We start from the raw sequence: 16,140 nt of genomic DNA on the forward strand, positions 1-16,140 counted from the left end.
CCCCTTGCAGGAAACAAACACTCTGCTCCAGTCCAAATTACGTGGTAGGTTAGAAAGAGGTTGCTGCCAGCTCTGGTCAGGTGACATTTAAGATTTGTGGCTGGATTCTGTACTGCCGACAGAACATTGCAGGATTTCTAACTTGTCTCAAATATGACACAGAGGCAAGCAGACCCTGCTGTCAAGTACTTTTCCATTTAATTTTTCTCCATTATGAGAAAGTTATATTGAAGTAAACAAACAAAAGGGCTATTTGCAGTTAACATTGCTTCCCCTTTGCCCTACAGATAGCAGAGTGCATCTAAATGGCTTCTACTCTGACCTCAGCAAAATGACAATGAAAAGAAGGCAACTGTGGGATTATTCATTTCACCTTCTCTTGATGATGGATGGAGAGGTATTCACTGCCACTTTTGTGCCATCTGGGAACATGACACCAAATTCCAGCATGACCCTGGAACAGAAAACAACGTTTGCCTTTGTGATTTTATTATTTATTTTCTTGGGAATCCTCGTTGCTCGCTGCTTCCGAATTCTCCTCGACCCCTACAGGAGTATGCCAACCTCAACCTGGGCTGAGGGACGTGATGGACTGGAGAAAGGCCAGTTTGACTATGCTCTTGCTTAGAGACTTAGAAGTATGTAGGCTTATTTATCACTCTGATAAAAAAAAAAAATAAAAAAATCCAGGAATGTCTGTATTTTTTTCTGGTTTGTAGTTTTTAAACATTACAGGAGTTGCAACATACAAATGTGCACATAATGAATTTTATTTTAATTAAATACCAAAGCAAATTAAATTTTTGGATCTCCTCCCTGGGAAAAAGATGAAGGTTGCATTAGCAAAACTCTTCTTCGGAATTCACTGGAACAATATGTAGTGTAAGACACTAGAGCACATCTTCTCTTTCATAGCCTTTTTACCATTAACACGAGCCTGTGGAGGAATGTGTCTTACAGATAAGGTAAGGATGTGTTTTTATGAGCTGAATGTAGTAAATTAGCTTTTCAAGCTCCACAAGACTCTTCTTACTCTATCTGTCGCGCTTGCTCTAAAGACAAATGAGTAAGATTCCCATACCATAAGATTGAAAGAGCTGGAGAACTTCAGGAGAAAGAAATTCCTCCATGTTTTCCCAGATATTCAATAAGATGATCTTTCGTAGCATTAACCAGTGCTCAGCATTCTTAATATTGACAAATAACTGACTGTAATCTTTGTTGGAAATAAAATATGTAATGATTTTGGCTTTTCTTTGTCTTTTTGTGCCAAAACTAATTTCTGTTAAGATAGGTTTTTGCACTGTTCTTACAACAGCTTTTGCAAACAGATTTCAGTCTTGCATGTATTTCAAACCCTGCATTTCCTTTGAAGGTTCCTTCAAACCCAAATTCTATGATTCTATGATGCTATGATTTCCAGCATTCACTCAGTATTTAGTTGGTGTATAGGTTGCACTGCACTGGTTTTGTTTTCTAATTGGTTCATATTTAGTTGGTGTGTAGGTTACACTGCACTGGTTTTGTTTTCTAATTGGTTCACTGAAACATTGATGCTAAGAATCAATAAATAGCCACCACCCTCTTCACCTATGTCTTTGAGTTTATCTGTACAATGAAAATCCATACCTAGAAGTCAACATAAACAAAAACCTACCTACATGATTGATCAGGGAAAGAATGATTTTAAAGATTACATAAAACTTAGTAGAACTGCTTAGAGTCCAAGTGCATGTTTGCAAGCATTGTTTAGTAGCATTGAAATACTATAGTGGTAAGAACATTTGATGTACTGCCAGGAGGGAAAAGGCCACGCTCCTGAACAGAGAACAGTCTTGAAAAAAGTCTAGTGCTGCCAGGCTTCTTAAACATCTCATGGAGTGAGGAAGGGAAGGTGCATGCTGCCTGTTTTCAGATAAGGCTTTAGATTTAGCTGTTGTACGACAAGCAGTTGGGAAGTTTTCCTTTGTGCTTTGGCTTGCAGCCTGTAAGTGGAGAAACAAAGCCAGCCCATAGCTAGTACAGCTGGAGCTGTGCTGACACATCTGAGTTGAGGCTCTGACTCTAGCTGTGACAGTCAGAGCTGTTTGTTTCCCTTTGCTGCTTGTCCTGTCCACTGGTTAAAGGTTGCAGCTATTTGTAGCAGAGGCAGTGGAAGGAGGGGTGGCTCTGCACACTGGTTATCACAGTTCACAGGAGGGCAACCATACCCCCAAACACAGCTCCCTGACCAGTTCACAGAAGTAAACTGGCTGTGCTCTGTCACTGCTGAAATACAAGTGCAGCTTGTTCCAGGGGGGGTAACCTTTGAGGTAAACTGGGCAGAAGGAAACAGGATCATGGCTGTGCTCTCTGGAAGCCATGGGATATCGGCTTTAGCTACTTATGTATAGTCCTATGGCACCTAAATCAAAGCAAAATCAAACTTTCAGATGACTTCCCAAAGGTAACGACAGGTTCCTGTTGCACCAGTGGTCTGTAAGTGTTCTGTCAGTATTTATGAAGCAGCAGTAACTGCATTTCTGTCTATGACCTGGGAAGGATGCCGGAGAGGGACTATTCATCAGGCACTGTAGCAATAGGACAAGGGGCAATGGGTTTAAACTAAAACAGGGGAAGTTCAGGTTAGGTATAAGGAAGAAGTTCTTTACTGTGAGGGTGGTGAGGTACTGGAACAGGTTGCCCAAAGAAGCGGTAAATTCTCCATCGTGGCAGTGCTCAAGGCCAGGTTGGACAGAGCCTTGGGTGACATGGTCTAGTGTGAGGTGTCCCTGCCCATGGCAGGGGGCTGGAACTAGATGATCTTAAGGTCCTTTACAACCCTAAGTGCTCTATGATCCTGTAAGAATTTGAGTATGAGGCCACACTGAAAGAGTATGTATTCTATGATTCTGTGATTCTAATATTTCTCTCTTGTGTCAGGATCTGACACAAGAAAAAGACTTTCTTCCCTAATTGTACCCAAAGAGGGAGATGATGACTTTGATCAAGGGAATGTAGTACAGTGTTCAAGTGAAGCAATTTGATTCTTATGTGGAGTTTGGAAGTTGCTAACTGAGGACTATTTTGGATACATAGCCAGCCAGCATCTCTGGTATGTTTGGGAGCATTCCAGAGAGATATTTTTGTAAACCACTGGGGTAAGTCAGTCTGTTAAGGGGAATTTAATACTGCTGGGCAGTCACTTTAAGTCAGCCTATCTGTGGATATTGCTAAATTGACTATAGCAAAGATAGGAAGTTCACACCAGTTTCCCCCTGCAGCAGTCTTTTTCCTTTGCTCTCTCAAAGGCTAACAGAAGATTTCTAAAGACATGCTGGTGATTCAGTTTTGAGATAGCTCACTTTTCATTTGCTTGGAGAGACCAGACCAGATTTCAAATGGAAAGACTATTATTCCAGTCCACAAGGTAGCTTCTGGCATATCACTGTGCCTCACAAAAATATGTATTGACTGTGGAGTGAACTGAAATATTAATGAGCCTGGAAAGGGAGGGTCTGTGTGCTAATGCAGATCTGCTCAGGCAGCCCTGCAGCTGTGCATCACTCTAGTATAGGCTTTTATATATCAGCTTCTGTAGAAAATCCTGTTCTATCTTTAAAAATGCTTTGAAAAGAATATTTCTTGATGCGTTTTAAACAAATACACTCTTACATACTGCACTCAAAGAAGGAATATGTGTGTTTTTTTAATAAATGCATTTATGTTAGTTTGTTCAATCTAGCTACAAGGAGTTTAAGTCGAAGGGCTACTGGGGAGAGACAAAGCAAATAAGGACAGAGATAAAATTCTGTATTGGTAGATGCCACGGAGTAAAGCTGTTTAACTCCAATGGGGGTTTCAAGAATTTTCATCTTGGACATGACCATTAAATGAAAGTGCTGACCTAACAGCATAGAGCTGAGTTGGGAGTCTGTTCTCAGCGACATATGGGGTGCATGTGTGCAAGTACAGCCTCAGTGCTGCTTCTGCACTGCAGTCAGAGGTTTGTGTACAACTTGTGCAGACATGAACTATCTTTAAAGTAGCTCAGGTGTCAGGAATGATACAGCCGCAGAAATCCACAGTTCCGTGCACATTGCGGGAGCCATGTAGGGGTTACTGCTGGATATGTATGCATGTCCTGGACTTCCAGTGAAATGTATCTGTCATTGCCGTGCAGCTAGCAGGATCTGGGCTCTCTTTTAAAGGCAGGTGAAGTTGGGATCCAGCAGTACAGCTGTGCTGAGAGAGAAAAAGAACACCAACTGATGCAGTTGGCAGCAGAGCAATCTTCTCCCTTGCCAAAGATGGAGTTTATACAGTTGAATGGAGTTTAAAGTTTCAAAGAGGAGGATTTTTTTGTGTACATAAGAGGAAATGTAAATAGAAACTCATCTCGGTTTGAGTTTTTTTTTTTTTCCTGCCTGCTATGTATTCTGAGCAAATGTGTAATGCTTGATTTTGAGAGGGCCATCTGTGGAGCATAGCACAGTCAGCTTTCACCACACATGCCCCCAGAAAGCCTGGAAGTATCTGATGTGTGGCTCCATGGCCCTTTGAGTCTAATAATTGTTACACAGGGGTTTTGCAGGTTTGTGGCTCTACAGAGAGATACTAGGTCTACATGTCTCAGATGTAGTCTCCTGGGACACCTGCAAGAAGTCTAGCTTAGGTGTTGCAACCTCTGTTCTTATCTCTAGACTATCTGGTAGGAATTTATACTCCATTTGGTGCAAAGGTCAACAAACTTGCCTGTGTCAGTGACCATTGAGAAGCAGCCTGCAAGCCTTCAAAAACTGCAGAAAAGAAACTGAAAACCCTTAATCTACAGCATGACTGGGTCTGGGTCTGCGGCCATGACTTGAATTTTCTCCAACGTAAAATATTTTGGTTTTTCATCCTGTTTTATTGAAATGTGATTAGTCTGTAAAACGTGGCAAGTGTCTAATCATACTGATGTAATTTGCGTGAAGATAAAGCGATTGATTTCCCACATATTACATCCTGTTGTCAGTGCTTCTGGAGTTCTGCAGCAAAGTTTTGGACTGTTATTTTTTTTGTACATTTGGTATCATTTCTGCGGCTTTGGTATGTGAGGCTGTCACGGCCCTTCTTTTGTCAGGGTCACAATGAAAGCAGCTGACACTATAGTAATTCTTCTTTTTTCCCTCTTGGCACACTAACTAATCAATGCCCATCATGAGTTGCGTGCATTGTTACCTTTATGAGAAGGAGCAGCGAAGAGTGAAAGGTCATTTTGGAAGCAGAGACAAAGGAGATTTCATCTCTGAAGTTATCAGTGCTAAGGTAGGATCTGTGAAGCATAGGCTTCTGTCCCGTCTTGAGGTCACTGTGCTAGTTAACACAGGAGTAGAAAATGCATCCTTCACTTCTGATAAAATTTTATAATATAGTAAGTCCTATCACACTTCCTTCTACTTTGTATAAGTGCTGCTTTATTGTGGGAGAGCTGGTGGTGAGGCAGATGCTCCCAACCTGCTATTTAGACCACTGCAAGTTCTCCAAGGGAACTGGGGGATTTCGTGTAGTGCTGCTATCCCACCAACTTTATAACCAGTGCTTGGACTAGAATGTACTTCTGTCATACTGATTTGATTTTTAGAGAGATTCTCTACTTTTAGCTGCATTGCTTTAAACTCTTAACTTGCCTTTTAGAATTGGTATTACCATTTTGAATACAGAAAAGTGATACTCAGAATTACACAATGAAGCCATGGCAAAAAACACCGAAAACTAACCAAACCAAACCAAACCAAACTAGTATTTTTGACTACTTGTTCCATATGAGTAAAAAATAGCAAGGGCCAGAGTCAGAACATCTAGGGGATTACATCTTAAACTATGTTTAATAAACCCCAGCCTGAGACAGGAGAAAGACTCAGACATAACACGCTCCTCATCTTCATAGTTCCATGGCTAATACTGGTAATCACTTCAGACTCTAGTGTAAATCAAAGCAGACCTAAAGGACTTTAAATCATGTGACATTAGTCACAGTGACCTTACAACAGAAAAAGTAAGTGTGTTTATGAAGTTTTTGTAGTTGGAGGGTCATATTCTTAAGAGCTGATTCCCTATGGCTTTGGCTTGATACAATAGACTTCAGCTGCATTACTTTAGATTTACATCAGTGTAACTAAGAATCAGACCCCAAATTTTGAAATACATACAGCTGCATCAAAGAATTGGTAGTGCTGCACTGAAGCTTAATACATGTGCTGTCAATTTTTTACTTATTTTTTAAATAATTTTTAGTAGCAACTTCATTGGTTGTTAAGCTTTAACAGGTCCTATAATTGCCATAGCAGTAATATGGTGACAACGTGCTTTCACGGGCTTCCTAATGTGCCAGAACATATCTTTGTTCTTGGTGTCTGATCGCTAATTAAGGGGAAAGTCTCATAAAGCAGACATTGAATTTACCATTGATAGCAGCATTTCTATTCTATCACTCTATTTTTGGTTATGTTTTACAACTGGTTGAGGTGTTTGGTTTGCATTTTTATTTGTTTAGACCTTGGAAAGTTTTTGCAGAGACTTAAAAATTGTTCTGTTTCCTATAGAATCCTGATTTAAGGTTATTAGAACATAATACTGCCTTCTAATCAAGTTGGATATATATAAAATGTCTCACTTGTTTAAAACTTATCTATTGAAAGAAAAAAATTGCTGATGCTTTCTGTATTTTGCCTTTTTGTTGAACAACAGAGTGCTGAGATTGATAACCAGAAATGTTTTGCCTTAAAACATTACTGTTTATATGTGGCAGCTGTGTGAAATGAGACATCTTTTTTTTTTACTATCTGTATTTCTTGATGCCAACAGTCTGCATTACACATGGCTGTTTCTCTTTCTTACAAACGAGTGAAATAAGATAATTTTTTCTCTTCTTACCCTATCATTTCAGATTTTTCTGCCTTAGTGGGATTTTTTTTCCCCTGTTCTTCCTTCTGTTTGGGATTCCAAGCTCAGATGCCTCTCTCTGCTTGTTGCTAAAGCTTTACTTCTCCCAGAAGGGGTCATTGCCAGGTGTAGTTAAGCAAGAAGTCATGCTGCAGTGGCAAGGTAACAAAATATACAATGAAAGAATTGCAGCAATCAATCAGAGCTTTAAAACAGTTGAAGAATTGTGATTTTTATCTCTGTTTTCCATATCCTCATGACCTGGTCAAGAGTGTTATTTTTAGCCCTTATAGCTCTTTACCACAAACACTGACTGACAACTTCCATTAATTATTGTTAACTTCAGAAGACAAGATGGTGGGTTCTGTACAAAAGTGTAGCTTCTTCCCCTGAAGTGTTGTAATGTTGTCCCTACATAACTCACTAGCAATGAACAGTGTAAAGCTGCCATATGACGCAATGTTTCCAACATTTCTGGAGCTTTTCTCTAGTCCATATGGAAAATGGGTGTAATTAAAGTAGGACACTACTTATGTATACAACAATTAAAATGAAAGCTTTGAGGTGAGTACAATGTAGAATTTTGTGAAATTTAATTGACAGTAAGTACTGGTTGGTGCATGTGTTGCTGGTTACATAGCAGCAGACACAGAAATAATAAATAAAATCATAATGTGCTAAATATAGCCTGGAGATTAAGACATGGACTGAGAAAGTTCATGCCTAAAACAAATGGATTATGTAGAAATACCATAGAGAATGACGTATCAAGACCAGGCTGTCTCCTGTGTGTTTAAATAATTATTCACAATTGCTAGTTACTACATTTTAAAAAAATTGTTATCATCTCGGGTATGTAAGCACTCCATTGACACTCGGGTATGTAAGCCCCTATTTAGTGGGCTGAAATTAGTTTTCATGTATTGAAATTCTTAATCTGTTCAAACTCACTACTAAAGGACTCAATTTTTCTGATTGCATAAATGCAAAAAAGAATCCACTGTGTTTACATAAAGACATGGCTAATCACATATAACTAAACAGGTGACAGTATCACCTGAAGCAATCACCGCTATGACATAATCCATAGAGCATGTTTCTCTAAGAAGATAGTGAGCAGCATAAAATCCTAATGTAAACAAGCACAATGCCTGCTACCTCAGTCTATCTACTTGGAATCACTCCTCTGCTCTTCATTGTGGAGTTTATACCTGCATTACATAGACTTATATAGTATGTCTACTGTGCTTGCAGTTTGTGTAGGAAAACACAGCTACACTTTGGAGTAACAAGATCAAATACTTCTAGTAGCCCAGCCACAGCACTAAAAAGCTGTGTTTTGGCTCAGCACTGAACAGATCGTGAAGAGGTTCAGCAGACCTTCCTAAGCATTTTGTCATTACTTAATAATGGAAACAGAGATACAAGAGTTTGCAGTTAAATGGGATAAACCTCACAAGCATCCCTATCCCTCTGGACTGTAGTACTTACCTCTCAGAGTAAAATATCTCTGTGCCTTCACTCCATTATAGTTGTATATTTGGATGGCTGTCACTATGTAAAAACAAAACAAAACAAAACAAACCCTTGAAAAGAACCATTCATTCTCCTCATAGAACAAAAACAGTGAGAATTACAGAGTTATGCTGGTGTACAAAGGATGCATCAACACAGGAGACCAAGAAAGGAATTTTTTATATATGTAACATTAGTAGCAGCATTAGCAGAAATTGTTGGCAAACATGCAGAGTTACATAATCACAAAAGTTTAAAAAGAACGAGGGAAGGTCTGGCTATACCATATTCCTCAGGGTTGTCTCCGGCTGGTTTTTTAGTATCTCCCAGGATGGAGTTCCCACAGCTTCTCTGGGCAACCTGACCAATTAGAATCATATAATTATTTGATAGTCCTCAGGTCAAAAAACAAAGCAAAGCAAAATGAGAAATCCTGTTGAAATTTTCCATGCTGAAATGTGTGTTATCATCTATCAAACTTCAGTTGGGCAACTCCATTGTCTCTGCATCCACCAGGAGTGTCAGCTGTAAGCAGCTGAGCTTTCCCTCTTCCAGGCTGAACAAATTGTTCCTTTAGCCTCTTCTCACACACCAAGTGCTCCAGCCCTCTGATCAGCTTGGAGTCTGCTGGACTTGCTCTGGTACATTCCTGGGGAGCCTCAAACTGGACACAGTTCACCAGACATGGTCGCCCTAGCGCAGAAGAGAGAAATATCAGTGCCCTGGACCTGCTGACTGCACCCTTACTAATACAGCCCAGGATGCGGTTGGCTGCCTTCATCACAAGAGCACACTGATGGCTTATGTGGTTTTCTTCACAGCAACCCCGTTCTGTAACTTCAAGTGCTTTTCCTTGCAGTGCAAGGATCACACTGAAAGTTCAACTGCCTCAGGTCTGCTGTCACTGAGATTATTTTCTGGGTTGCTTTTATTTTTTCACATAGGCAAAATGAAATAGTAGGCGGATTTTTTCTTTGAAATATTCATGTGTAAGTTTTCAAATTAGAAATCCAGAGAGACAATTGTAGGTAATCTAAATTCTCTAATTTTCTCTTTGTGGAAAAGTACAGCAGAACTTATTTGATGATTTGATAATGGCAGTAAGAAAATAAATCTATTTCATTTTTACTTACAGTCTCTTTCAAATCTTCCTTGCAGTCCCTACCCATTAAGAAAAAAAACAAAACCCAAACACAGAGAGAAATCCAACAACAACAACAAAAATCTTTTCTGCAATCAATTTCCATGGCTGTGTGGGAGGACTGATTCATAGTTTACTCCCTCTTCATAAAGCTATTGGGTAAATTCTTTCAAAAAACTTGAGTACCTTACTATGTTACTTTAGTATAGCTCATTACCTCTTTCTGTATTCTTCTGCACATCCTTAGACCATTTTGTCATAAACAACACTAAAGCTATCAAATGCCAAGGTATTACATAGCAACTGATGACAGAAGCGATCTTTTGCACAGCAGAATAGCAGAGCCTCCCATGTAATGATTTTACGGGTGTTGCCTATGTACCTTTGCATTTCAGGAGTTAGATTTTGAGACCAAGGATTAATGACAAGTCATTATTGCTGCTGGAATGTAAATCCACCTAGAAGTAACCATAAAGCTGTTTTCCCCACCCTGTCAAAGATTCTATGCACCCAGCAAAAGTGCCATTTGTTGAATGTGAAGAAACACAGCTACCATCTGTAGTTCTAATAGCAGATTTACTAGGAAGAAAGATTTGTGCTAAGTGAAGCTAGGTCCACATACCTGAGTTTTAGGAGAATTAATTAGTTTTGCTCTATGGATTTCCAGCATGCATTTTTTTTTTCAGAGAAAACAATGTATTTTATTGAGAAGCTGTCATTTTCTGCTATTTTTCTTTCAAAAATTTGGAATAGGAAGGGAAGAGAAAAGAGGTGGGTATTTCTCAAATCCTTCATGGGTTTGAGAACAGGATTGAAGGGAGATGTCTCAGTTAGGACCCACCTTCCCCTTCATTAGTTGTAAAAATCCATTATTTCACTGGGAAAGGAATTTTGAAATCTGCAAGCCCGCCACTGACAAGAAATGTAATCTCTATAGAACCATAGGAAAATCAATAAGCTAACCAAATACACTGCGAAGCAGAAGCTTCTAATAGAGGGTGGTCTGCTCATGAGCTGTGGACTGCTGATGTAATTTTATTGAGCTTATTTTTTTAATTGTTATTGTTGAGCTACACCATTGGACAACTTTCAAAAAGTTGTTAACTGTCAAAATTTTGCTCCAAAATAAAGAAGAGTCTTTAAGGTCTGTATTTTAACTTTCATAGAATCATAGAATAGTTAGGGTTGGAAAGGACCTCAAGATCATCTAGTTCCAACCCCCCTGCCATGGGCAGGGACACCTCACACTAAACCATCCCACACAAGGCTTCATCCAACCTGGCCTTGAACACCGCCAGGGATGGAGCACTCACAACCTCCCTGGGCAACCGATTCCAGTGCCTCACCACCCTAACAGGAAAGAATTTCCTCCTTATATCCAGTCTAAAACTTTGCTTATTCCAGGACTATATCTGATTTTTACTATATCTGATTTTTACTGATATTTAATAATATAACTAATGCAGTTATATTATGGATAAAGAAAGTTCACATAAGATCAGTTCTGTGTGGCTAAGGCTGAATGCCCTCAGCATTCATGCTGAATACAAATTGTATTTTTAGAGGCTGAACTCCTATCTTGGAGAGTATGTGCAGAGATGGGAGCATGTAAGGAACTTACACAAGATAGCTGGTGAATAAAATGTACCTTCTGCCAGCTGAGCCCTGCTTGATACAGATTCAAGAGCAGAGCTGGACATGCTGGGAGTTGCAGAGCTGGACATGCTGGGAGTTACAGACCTGAAATTCATAGCACGTACAAAGCCTAAGAGGGACCCTAAGACATGAGTACCATGATTCTTTCAGATAGTGTTGCCTGTCTTCTAAAAAGTGGCCAAGGGTTGCTTCTTTATAGAGCCAAAATGTTTATAATGCTTTCAGGCGTTCATACGGTAGAGCTTTCAGTGTGTTTTCTGTCAGGGTTATTGTAGAGGTGGGAACACTGATATTCTGTTCTGTTTGTTCACACATCTGTTCCTTTGAGTTGCGTACAATAAAACAAAATTGGACTCCACAAATATCCGTCTGTGCTTAATGATAGAATCCAGGGAGATACAAACTGCTGGCCTACAAAGGCAGCTGGGAACTTGGTAATTAAAACTAAGGTTTTGTACAATTTGAAGTAGTTAAGCATTATTATTAAGGCAAAAAATCCTCTCTTCAACTTTCAATACCAGATCAAGCAATCTTTTTTCATCTTGATAACTGCAAAGTATCAATTATTTGATTGCTTGTTTTTTCCAGCTTTATATCAATAAACCATTATTTCAGAGCTCTACCGGAGTGTATTATCAAACTGCCAACTTAAAGCAGATGTATTAGAAGCAGCATGAATCAGGATGGAAAATATTCTGTGAAACAATTGAAAACCTCTTCTGACATGTGCATGTACCAATGAGAAAGGCAGAGACAAATACTGGCTCTTGCGTCCTACACACAATGGACATTACAGAGGTGTTAAGCAGCAGAATACAATACAACCTGATAGATCACAGAGAACTGTTGGTGTTGAATGCGATACTCAGCCTTCGAAAGGGAACTATTTTGCTCTTAGCTGACCCAAGACTTCAGGAACATACATTTGCATTTGACACTTCGTTGCAATGCTAAAATTTGATGGAATCAGAAGATAAAGTGTAATTTAAAAAAAACAGCTCTGTTTTATTTAAAATTAATGGGATCATTCCATGTGCAGTGGAATCCATTTCAGACTATTCATTTTTATTCAGTTTACCAGTGAAAATCATGCAGAAAAAAAGCTTATAATTTGTGGAAATTGTTCCTGTTCTTGTCTAACAATTCAGTTCAAAGTAAGTTTGTTTTCTAAACACTGTTATATCACGCTTGTTTATCATACATGGCTAGCTGCACTGACATGCAGTATACAATTAATCTTAAACTAAACAATTTCTACTGTACTAATTCTGTGTGGAAAGTAAACGGGGCAGATCAAAGGTTAGTATCAGCCATAATGAACACTTCAGGTGGCTAAAATGCGCAAGTTATTACCCAGTAATTTGATTTTTCCTGCTTCTTAAAATTTACAAATAATATAGCTCTTTTGACATTGGTGATAACTTGGAAAACAAGCTGAAAGAAACCCCAAACTTCCAGTGTATCTGAACCATTTAACTATTTCATATGATGTTGTCAGTTGGTTTATGCGCTTCCCCTCCACATTACAATATTTCACTTCTGCAATGTTTAGCTGGGTGTGCTAGATATACCCATTCTAATTAGATAATGTAAAATTGAAACTGAAATAGAAAAAAATGTCTGGTGTTCTTTTATGTAACTAACTTCTATCTTTAGAATATTGTGCAAAATTGGAAAATATAGGTCTATAAATCTATAAATGTTGCCCAACTTTCAATCTTCACAGTGCTGGTTTTCAAAATTGGGTGGTGTTTACAAATTTTTCTGATTGTGGGATTATATTTGGGATTGGGACAGACTTTGAAAAACTAAATACATACTCATAACAGACGTGAGGCTGCTGCAACCATCGTCTGAGGTCTCCCAGTTGACTTCTGAGGAGGTGCTCACCTCATTTGGTGCAAATGTCAAGGCTGTTCTGTGACCCTGTTGCTTCATGACTGACTCCCTTTCTTATTTCCTTGAGAATTGCTTCCCTGTTCTTGCTAAATATGTAGTAAAGTCCCCGAGTCCCTGAGTACAGGATTTTTTTAACAACTCCAGATTTATCCTTTGAAACTAGAAATATTTTAAGACCTGGGACAGAAAATACCAGTGATTGAAGACTTTTTTACATCTTTCTAATAATGGAACTAACTGGCGTCTCTTTTGGTTCACAGAAGTGCAGGTAGATTGCCTCAGTTTCTCTAGAGCTCTCTATAGCTCCAAGGAACAATTTTGTCAGTCAGAAGTAGCTGGAACAGCATATGCAATACTGCGTCAGCTGTGCCTCACTGTCAGACACACACCTTCCTCTTGAGGCTATGAGGAAAGCAGCTAGAGCCCATACGCCCACTTAATCCTCCCATGTGAAGGGAATGCTGCAGTGAAGTGGTGAATCAAACTTGTCATGCCTGGATCAGGCCCAGGAGGCTCACAGCTGCTACTAGTGTTCCTCTGCATGCCGCCTGCTAGAGAAAGGACGCTCTTGAAAACATGGCCTGAAGAAAGGGAGGAAAGACCTGCAGGAACAGGTTAGAATTACTCAGCTGACAGGAGAGCGGAGCAGCTGGGAGGGCAGAGAAGGCACGTTGCTCTGCTGCTAACTGCTGCAGAAAGAAGTGTAGCACTGTGCCATGGAAAATAGTTTCTGTGTGTTTATGCCAGCAATTTCTCTGAACATTTGTTTCCTATACTCTGAGTTCACACTGAGCTTTTTATTATCTTTTTAAGCTTAATTGAGGATAAGATAAAACAAAATCATTGAAGGGAAACCTTGGCTTAAGGGACAAGGCAGCAGGCATCAGCTGCCTCAGGTAGTTATGCTGTCCAGGGTGGATGCATTGTGTATGTGCTATTATTAGAAGATTTCTCTGCATGTTCTCCTTGTTTATCAGCCTGTTCTTACAAAATATAAAACTGATGATGCTACATCTGGACTGTAAGTATGAGACATTTAATGCTCTTTTTTAGACAAAGTTTCTTTGCCTGTCATTGACATTTATGAGATTAACTAATGTTCAGTCTTTCCTGAGCAGAAGATTCCATATTCAAACCCAAATGGTTACCTCAGCAGTACAGTAATTTCAACAAAAACATGACAATTGGCTCATTTTATGATTCAGTAAAAGGTTGCAATAATGAATTAAGAAATAGAAAGATAGATACACCAGTGTAAAGTGGTGCAATTACTTGCTAGTGTAACTGTCATCTAAATTACTCTTGGCAGTAGGTTAGGTGTGGGATGCATGGAGGAAAAAGTCTTAGGCTCATGAAGATTGTTTTGGTGACCTTTCCTGGAAGTACTGCTTAGGCTTTACTGATGGTAAAGGTGGCTGAACTTAATAAGTGAATGAGAGTATCCATCCTAAACAACGATGCTAGTCCTGTTTGTAGCACTTCAGAAGCATGCACTTCTATTAAACAATGAGATGCTGAACTAGTTAGGTTCTAGTACAGATGCATGACAGTGTGTGAAATAGATTTCTGTGTGTTGACAGCAGGCTGATTAGTTTGAAACCACATATTTCCTGGGTGCAAAAGTTAGCAAGGAGAACAACATTGCCACAGGTTGCTCCCTGGCTGGCTGGAGTGTACTGGGAGTCCCAGGAGAAGGATAGTCCTTTGCTCAGAGTTGCTTTTAGGAAAATGGTTAATTCTCTGGCATGGTCTCTTCTGAGGGCATGTAAATATGTCACACAAGGTAAGCTGAACAGAAAAGAATAAGAAACATTAATTTTCCCAGTCATGATCCAGAGAACAGTGCTAGCAATTCCTGCAATCATACTTGGAACATGAACATCAACAGGATGACACACTGGGGTGAGTGGCCTGTCTTTAAGAAGTAAGGACTGCAAAGTCTTGGAAAGTGATAGACAGAAGCCAAAAAGACCATGTCATTATGTCAGGAAAAAAAAAAACCAACAACCAACAAACAACCAAACAAACAACAGAAACAGAAACGTAGATTGAAAGAAAAGGAAAACAATCAATCTTACACACACAGAAGTGTGCAACAGGACCAAACCTGAGATGTATACACACAAAAAAAGAGAGGAAGTGGAGTAAAAGAAGTATACTTCTTTACAAAGAAACCATAGGAAACTGCATTGTTACACTGAGAGATCACTCTCATCATTGCAAACCATTTAGTTTTCATTGACAGAGGCTTGCCAGTGCCTGATCACCATTTTAAGCTCCACCTGCTCTTGTATAAGGGAAGCTCACCATCTGTAGCAGTACTGTGGCCCACAGACAGAATGGGTATGTCACCCCAGAGATGGCAGAGACTGCTTTTTTTTTCTTTTTCCTCCTCCTCACTCCCATACGGGGAGGCAGAACAAGGAAAAAGAAAAGTGCTTGTGGACTTGCCCACTCAAAGAATCTTCCTGAGAAACGTAGAACTGATCTACACTTGTTTGTTTTTATTTTCATAGCATCAGCAAAAGACGTATAAACTCCAGGAGAAATGACAGTCCCGTATTTGCTGTAGCTTAAGGTGATGAAGGTCCTAGCAGATGGTGCCTTGTGTTAGAGACTGGGCAAGTTGCAGCTTTTGGAAGAAAAAGGCTATGGGACCTTGAGGGTTTGCATTATGTTAAGGAACTCTGAACACTGAATGTATGAAGGTACATACCAAACTGAATGTACAGATGTTGTGAGATATGTTCCTTTAGGTAGATCATTTTCGTGTTCACGTGTCTGGAGACATAAGTAGTGTCCTGTACTGATGCACAGATTCTTCAGTGTGCCTGATTTTATGTATACATCTGTGTGCACATGCATTTGTGTGTATGTTTATATGTATTCACATGCACGTACTTAGGTCATGGATAGTTAGGTCATGCAGTGAAACAAGAGTGCAGCCTGCTGTTATGAACTCATACAAAATGTCTGCTGTGCCTTACCTACAGCTGGGGCTAACATGCTGACTGCTTGACCGA

General features: G+C 39.5%; 1 protein-coding gene and 1 long non-coding RNA gene across 2 annotated transcripts in view; both read left to right on the forward strand.

Moving 5' to 3' along the window:
* The first annotated feature begins 332 nt into the window (after nucleotides 1–332).
* Nucleotides 333–681, forward strand: CTXN3 (cortexin 3). The gene has a single exon (XM_065663183.1). The coding sequence runs from the start codon at nucleotides 338–340 to the stop codon at nucleotides 626–628; it is 291 nt and encodes a 96-aa protein (XP_065519255.1). The 5' UTR covers nucleotides 333–337; the 3' UTR covers nucleotides 629–681.
* A 12,982-nt stretch (nucleotides 682–13,663) lies between these two features.
* The window catches only part of LOC136004932 (uncharacterized), an 85,049-nt gene continuing 82,572 nt past the window's right edge, over nucleotides 13,664–16,140 (forward strand). Inside the window, exon 1 of the long non-coding RNA XR_010608619.1 lies at nucleotides 13,664–13,731. This is a non-coding gene — a long non-coding RNA (uncharacterized LOC136004932). The remainder of the gene's footprint in view (nucleotides 13,732–16,140) is intronic.

The sequence above is a fragment of the Lathamus discolor genome, chromosome Z (genome assembly GCF_037157495.1).
Source record: "Lathamus discolor isolate bLatDis1 chromosome Z, bLatDis1.hap1, whole genome shotgun sequence".
In the NCBI taxonomy this organism is placed as follows: Eukaryota; Metazoa; Chordata; class Aves; order Psittaciformes; family Psittacidae; genus Lathamus; species Lathamus discolor.